The sequence below is a fragment of the Myotis brandtii genome, unplaced genomic scaffold, assembly GCF_000412655.1.
Source record: "Myotis brandtii unplaced genomic scaffold, ASM41265v1 scaffold1814, whole genome shotgun sequence".
NCBI classification, from domain to species: Eukaryota; Metazoa; Chordata; class Mammalia; order Chiroptera; family Vespertilionidae; genus Myotis; species Myotis brandtii.
Window position 1 is genome coordinate 676,045 of NW_005356728.1, and position 7,607 is coordinate 683,651.

General features: G+C 56.3%; 1 protein-coding gene across 2 annotated transcripts in view; it reads right to left on the minus strand.

Moving 5' to 3' along the window:
• Positions 1-3,857, minus strand: part of GFAP (glial fibrillary acidic protein) — a 7,877-nt gene extending 4,020 nt beyond the window's left edge. The window contains exons 1-5 of one of the 2 annotated variants that reach the window (XM_005863862.2): positions 3,364-3,856; positions 2,414-2,474; positions 2,119-2,214; positions 1,288-1,449; positions 1-111 (exon numbers count right to left, since the gene is read on the minus strand). In XM_005863862.2, the coding sequence (XP_005863924.1) occupies positions 1-111; positions 1,288-1,449; positions 2,119-2,214; positions 2,414-2,474; positions 3,364-3,824 (891 nt within the window). In that variant the 5' untranslated portion in view covers positions 3,825-3,856. Of the gene's footprint in view, positions 112-1,287; positions 1,450-2,118; positions 2,215-2,413; positions 2,475-3,363 lie in introns of both variants that reach the window. The other variant, XM_014537756.1, reaches the window with a different exon arrangement.
• Positions 3,858-7,607: the final 3,750 nt, after the last annotated feature.

Genomic DNA, 7,607 nt, shown 5'->3' on the forward strand with positions numbered 1-7,607 from the left:
CTCCAGGTCGCAGGTCAGCACCTGCAGCTGGTGCCGGTAGTCGTTGGCCTCGTGCTTGGCCCGGCGGAGCAGCTCCGCGTTGCGGGCCGCGGCGTCCGTCAGGTCCGCAAACTAGATGGGGAAGAAGGCCCTAAGCTCAAGGGCGGGTGGCAGCCGCAGATGGGGAGCTGTGTGGGCCCTGGGAAGGCACGGTCTCTGGGAAATCAGGGAGCTGGGCAGGACCTCAGGGCTGTGGTTTCGGTCGCCCCAAGACACTGGCCCTGGGTGGGATTATTCCCAGAGGCTGTGACCCATGGGTAGCAGACACAGAAGCCACTGCTGCGTCTTCAGCACCTAGCACGATGCCTGGTCTCGGAATGAATGAATGAATGAATGAATGAATGAGCAGGATTGCCACAGAACCCAGAATCTCCTGCACTGGCACCTCCATCTACAGGCCTGAACCCTGTTTCCCCCACCTGGACAGTAATGGGTTCTAATAGCCCTCCCTCCCCCAGCTGGCAGTGAAACCCTCGGGGCTCCATCAGGCCGCAGTCTGCTCAGAACCATCATTGGCTTCTGCCACTCACACTCCTCAGCTCTGTGCCCTGGGCCAGCATCTCCGGGCCCCACCTCTCTGTGCCCTTCTGCCTCCAGGCCTCTACACATGCTCTGTCCTGCACTCGGAATGCCCCTTCCCTCTTCTCTTCATGGCCTGCCGGTCCTGCTTAGGCCAACTGCCCTCCCTTCTATGATACCCTCCCTGGTCCCCACATTGTATATAGACTCTGCCCTGCAGTGTTGTCCATAAGACACCATACTTGGGTGCACATCACATCTTCCTGGCCAGACATGTCTCTGTAGCCTGGGCAGTGCCTGGCATGCAGCAAATGCGCAATAATCCAAGACACAGATGACAGAGGCATCAAGAATGCAGGCTCCCAAGTGAGCTGGCTAGGGTTGGAAACCTAGCTCTACCGCTTTGAAGCTGTGGACTTTGGACAAATTAGTTAACCTTTCTGGACTTCAGTTTTCTCATCTATCAAAGAACAGTACCTACTTCATAGTAAGATAATCTATGCAAAGCACAAGGCCTGACACACAACAGTGTTGTCAAATAATAATAGTAATAGTAGCAATAAGTTCTTATTAGAAGTAATATTGCCTGTGTGTCTTTGGGCAAGTCACCTCACTTGTCTGGTGAATGTCAGTCACCCAGAGAGGATCCTCTCCCAGCTTCCCTGAGTGTCTTGTATGGAGCCAGGAGGGCTGCCTGGAGGAGGCAGGCTGGCCCACAATCAGGGTTACCTTGGACCGGTACCACTCCTCTGCCTCGTGCATGTTGCTGGATGCCACTGCCTCATACTGGGTGCGGATCTCTCTCAGGGCCGCTGTGAGGTCTGGCTTGGCCACATCCAGCTCCACATGGACCTGCTGCCGGGCCAGCTGCCCCTGGAGCTCCCGCACCTCCTGACCAGGTGAGAGAAGGGATAGCAGGGCTCAGAGCCCAGGCCGCAGTTGGGGTTTTCTGACTGCCCTCTTCTGCCTGCCTGTCGGACATCGATGATGGCTAAGGGAAATGGGACAGCCCTAGTTGGAGAAAGTGCATGGCCCAGGCGAGAGGAGGCAGGGGGGTTTGGGGGCCTCATGGTGTCTTCTCCCCAGGCCTGGACAGGCAGGAGACGGAAAGTGTACCCGTGTCATTATGAGAGAGTGTTTGAGTTCCTGTGCGTGTGTGCCCGCGGGCTCCCAGGTTCCATGGGGTCATGGATGCTGAATCCATGATCTGAGGTCAGAGCTAATTGGGATCCTTTTCGTTATGAATGGTTCTCGGTTAAATGGAGACAGATGGCAGAATGAATGGAGTCAGAGAGACTGTGTGAGTTTAGCAAGTGCTCTAACCTCTTTGGGCTTCAATGTCCCCTGTGAAAAGGAGATTATACTGAAAGGTCCCTCCTACAGGGCTATAGTGGAGAAAAAGAGGTCCCAAAACTTTTGTAATTCTCAATAAGTGGAGTGTGTATCTGTGTGCATTTTACCAGGGGCTGTTGATGCTCTCTTGTCTGTATTTCTGTCTTCCTCAATTTCTCTCTTTGTTTTTAATCCCCCCCCCCTTCCAATCTCTCTGTTGGGCTTTACCTCATCATGGATCTTCCTCAAGAACTGGATTTCCTCCTCCAGAGACTCAATCTTCCTCTCCAGATCCAGACGGGCCAGGGTGGCTTCATCTGCCTCCTAAAGTAGGGAGGAGGCAAAGGGCCACTCTGACCCCAGACTCTTTCTCCCCATTCCCTGGCCTTGTCTGTCCCCCCCACCCACTTCGGGGGCTGGGAGAGCAGCACATTGCTCAGGAGGGCTGGTGGGGGCCCGTGTTTGGATGGGCTGCCATCAACCCTTTCCCCCCTCCTGCGCCCCACCCCTCTACCCCCCTGACCTGTCGATAGGCAGCCAGGTTGTTCTCGGCCTCCAGCCTCAGGTTGGTTTCATCCTGGAGCCTGGGGTAGGGGGACACACTCCTGGGTCCATGCTCTTCTGAGGGCTCTTGGACCCCTGCCCCAATCTCCCTGGAGGTGGCTGCCAGAGAGCACCCCCCAATCCAGGACTAGTGGAGGGGCCAAAGGAGAGCCTTGGCCAGGAAAGTGAACAGCTGAAGGCCTTGGCTGTAACTCATTACTAAGGTGCCTTATCAGGGTTGCTGCACCTGCTCCTGCTCACACAGGCGCTTCCACCATCACACACTCACTGCTACTGGCACACACACACGTCCTCCTGCACTTGAGGGCACACACACATGCCCAGCTGGCTCAGCAAAGCACCAAGCCCCTGGGGTTCCCCCTGGCCTTTGGAAATGGGTGTTATTAAGATCTCTGCTTCACAGCTGTGCAAGTTGAAGCCGTGCCTAGGATCATAAGCTGGTGACAGACCAAGTCACCTGTGCTCTGAAGCCAGGCTTTCCTGCTCTTTCCCCCCCCTCCCTTTACCCCCAGGCCCAGTCCTCCTGGGGCACACCAACCTTCCCTTCCATGTTCTCCTCTCTGTGCACCCGGGCTCAGAATAGGTGCGCTTCCCGCCCACCGTCACAGGGCCCCAGAGTGAATGAAACACACAACTGCTGGGGCCCCTGACTGCTCTAGCACAGACTTCCCCAGGGGGCAGGTGCTGAGCGTGCCCTTTTTCCTGGCAGAAGGTCTTGGGGAACCAAATCCCCGAGGCCCTGAGCCTTCTCCCAGTCCCTGCCATCATTTGGGGGAGCAAGGACGGCCCTCCCTTTCCAGAGCAGGGAGGCAGAGCCCCGGCTTGAGTCTCCGCAGGTCTGCGGGCACTGCCTCCTGGGGGCTCAGTCCTCCCTGCTCATGAGGCCCCTCTCCCAGCCCCCCTCCTCACTTCTGCCTCAGGGTGCCCAGGTCCTGCGCCAGATTGTCCCTCTCGACCTCGAGCCGGGCGCAGTTGGCGGTGAGGTGATCGAGCCGCAGGCGCAGCTCGCGCAGCTCAGCCTGGTAGACGTCAGCCAGCTTGGTGGGCTCCTTGGCCCGCAGCTGGTTCAGCTCCGCAGCCAGTGCCTTGTTCTGCTGTTCCAGGAAGCGCACCTTCTCGATGTAACTGGCGAAGCGGTCATTGAGCTCCATCATCTCTGCCCGCTCACTGGCCCGTGTCTCCTTGAAGCCGGTGTTGAGTGCCCCGGCCAAGGAGAAGTCCACCCGGGCCGGGAGTGGGGGTGGCATTCGAGCCAGGGAGAAGCGGGTGCCTGGAACCAAGCGGTGGCTGGGAGTCAGGCCCCCCATCACCATCTCCGAGGAGGAAACATAGGAGCGGCGGGCAGCTGAGGTGACCCGTCTCCTCTCCATCCTGGCCTGGCTCTGCGGGCTCCTAGGACGCGAGGGCTTTATGAAGGAAGGGGCTGTCTTGACACAGCCCAGATTGTCCCTGGCAACACCCCCTGGCATAGCCTGAGGAGGTGGGGCTGGGTTGCAGCCCAGCCATGGGGAGAGTTCTCACCCCACTGAGGTCATTGTGCCCAGAGGCAGGGCCTCCTGGGCATGCCAGCCCCAGCCTGGCCACAGTCAGAGGTACTAGTGGGCACTGCCTGGGGCCAGATGGTGGGTCTGAGGCCCAATCACTGGGCAAGGAGACCCTCTCTCTAGGAAGGTGGGTTAAGAAAAGGCTGGACCGCCCTAACCGGTTTGGCTCAGTGGATAGAGCATCGGCCTGCGGACTGAAGGGTCCCAGGTTCGATTCCGGTCAAGGGCATGTACCTTGGTTGCGGGCACATCCCCAGTGGGAGGTGTGCAGGAGGCAGCTGATGGATGTTTCTCTCTTGTCGATGTTTCTAACTCTCTATTCCTCTCCCTTCCTCTCTGTAAAAAATCAATAGAATATATTTTTAAAAAGCAGAAATTTAATTAAAAAGAAAAGAAAAGGCTGGACCAGGTGACCTTTGACCTGACTTCTAACTCTTAGATCCCATAACCCAGGCCTTCCCTCACTCAGCACTGCTCCTTCGAGTGCCTGATAGGTGCTGAGAATTTGACAAAGAACAAACCTGTCCCATATGCTTAAGGAACAGTCTGTGTTACAGTTTCTTGCCAAGCCAATTCCCAAGAGATTGCTGGAGTCCATTCCTCTGAATACAGGCATCCCGCATTCCTGCTTTCTTCCCACTCCCTGGAGTTCTGGGGCTGTGGACTGAAATTGATCACCGGCCTTTTGTCTGGAGCAGCGATCACCAACGGGTAGTCTGCGGACCACTAGTGGTGCGTGAGGTCCAAAAGGTTGGTGACCGCTGGTCTGGAGGGTCCATTGAGGCCTCTCTCTAGCAGTGGGGGATGATGAGAGGAACTTGGGGGTCCTGATAGGGCAAGAGGGGGCAGGCACTGCACTCTCTGGCCCTTTCCCTGCCCCAGTCTCACAGGGCTCACCCTTCCGTGCCCAGCTTCCCTGCACCCCCTCCCAGAGCCCAGGCCTTGACAGCTCCACAAAGCAGTTATGAATGAGCTGGCTGTCCCTACTCCCATCTTTGTTCCTGTAATACCCTGTTTCCCTGGCCACCCCTCACCTCACTCTCACACTGGAGATTTATCTCCTTCGAGTTCCCACACATCAGGTTGAGAAGACGGGGAAAGGCCTCTAGGGGTAGGTGAGTTTGGGAACCCATGAGCCACTGCTTCCGAACTGGGAACCTGGGCCTGGGCCTGGGCCCTGTTGCCCCTTGAGACTTCAAATCCATCTACCCCTTTTACTCTGGTCCTGCAGGGTCAGCACCCCACCCAGGACCCCCATCCATCCGTGTCCTTGGACTTCTGGGAAGTGGGCAGCCTTCTTCCCACCCCCACTCTGCCTGCTGCCCACGCCTGGGCCTCTGATCCCTTTTGCTGGGCACTTGCTGAATGGAGCCTTGTTCTCCGCCGCCGGTGAGGGCGCCGCGCAGAGAGGGCAGCCCGCGGGGGGCTGTGCTGCTTTTATCCCAGGATGCCAGGCTGTTAGGCAGTGTGCAGCCCAAGCCCCCTGCTCAAAGAGCTTCTCGGAAAGCATCTGACGGGGCTGGAGTGGAGCGGGAAGCAGGCTCTGTGCCCACCCCTGACCATTGTGTCTGTGCCAAGGTGAGTCATTCAGTGGGCACGAGGGGAAGGCCCTGGGGTGGCCAACCCAGCACGGCCAGGTCTCCAGCTCTGCAGACAAGGCCTGGCTGCTCACCCCCTCCCCAGCTCTTAGAGGCCCCGAAGCTGGGACTCACAGGGGGAACCCAGCATGCAGCCCATGACGTGCCCACGTGAAAAGCATCTTCCCCAGCATCCTCTGTGTGAGTCCCAGCACAGAGAGAGGAGGTAAGAGTCCCTAAGTCTTAGCCACAGCTGACCCCAGGGCTTGAGCAGTTTCATGGCGAGGGAATCCCGAAGGGGGTGCTAGTGACTTTTGACCTTGTCGTGGGTGGAGGAGCTGGGGAAGGACAGGGCTCCTTAATGGAAGAGCAAGACTGGGGACAAAACCTTGTCCCCACTCTCCTCTCTGTAGCTAGGAGCGGCTGCGTTTCCAGCTTGCTGGGCAAGGCACAGTGTACAGCCTCCTCTTCTTGTGCAAGTGAAATCTAGTTGAAATGAGCACCGAGCAGTCCTAAAGGGAAAAGGCCTAACAAGGGCAGGAAGTGCTCGTCAGTGTCGCCCAGTGAATCCTACCTGTGTGTGGAGAGCGGCTACAGTGTTTGGACAGGTTCAAGCCTTGGACTAGTGGTTCTCAACCTTCTGGCCCTTTAAATACAGTTCCTCATGTTGTGACCCAACCACAAAATTATCATAACTGTAATGTTGCTACTGTTCTGAACCGTCATGTAAATATCTGATATGCGGGATGGTCTTAGGCGACCCCTGTGAAAGGGTCATTCGACCGCCAAAGGGGTCGCGACCCACAGGTTGAGAACCGCTGGAAGGCACGGTCCTCTCATGGCCACGTGCAAGTCCCTGCTTGGAGGGACCTATGGTTCGAACCTGTGGTCCCACGTGGCTGAGTGATATGGGCTGCAGGAGGTGCAGCAAGTAAACAAAGCTTGATCAGGTGCATGTAATTGAGTAGATTCGAAACCCGCGAGAACATTGTGAACATCTCAACCGTGCCCTTACTTTGCCTCATGGAATCTGGCTATAAAATAAAGACTCGGCGTGCAGGCTGTGGTGCTGTCTCCTTGGAGGGACCTATGGTTCGAACCTGTGGTCCCACGTGGCTGAGTGATATGGGCTGCAGGAGGTGCAGCAAGTAAACAAAGCTTGATCAGGTGCATGTAATTGAGTAGATTCGAAACCCGCAAGAACATTGTAAACATCTCAACTGTGCCCTTACTTTGCCTCTTGGAATCTGGCTATAAAATAAAGACTCGGCGTGCAGGCTGTGTTGCTGTCACCTCATTAGAGTGGGCCGCGTCCCCCTAGCCCCCGGGTGGGCAAACTTTTTGACTCGAGGGCCACAATGGGTTCTTAAACTGGACCGGAAGGCCGGAACAAAAGCATGGATGGAGTGTTTGTGTGAACTAATATAAATTCAAAGGAAACATCATTACATAAAAGGGTACGGTCTTTTTTTTTTTTTTTAGTTTTATTCATTTCAAACGGGCCGTAGTTTGCCCACGGCTGCCCTAGCCCCAGCTTTATTCTCTTGTCTGTCTTCTCCATCCTTCACCACCCCCTCTCAGGTTCACCCATGGCTGTGCCGGCTCGGCACATACATCATCATTTTAAGAGCTGTATGGTTTTCTTCTATATGCATTAATTTAACCAAGTCCTATTGTTAGACAGTTGTGTTGTCTCTCTTCCCCCCTCCCCCCTCTCTCCACTATGATGCACATCTGCCCCAGGCAGAAACAGCTCCCAGCCTCCACTGCTACTTGCATCCTCCTGGACTGGCTCAGGTCCCATCTACATGGTGTTTCCTCTCCTGCTTCACCAACCTGAGGGCCTCAACATCTAAAGCCTCAGGCCAATCGCTAGACCAACTTCTTCACTAGGCAGCAGAAAGTGTGGGCCACGGGGAGAGGGTGCCCGAAGACCCCTCCACAGGGCCTTCAGCCAAGCCATGCCCCACTTCAGGTTGAAGTAGATGTAAGATGACCTTCTACCCCTGCACCCCCACCCGTGTCATCAATC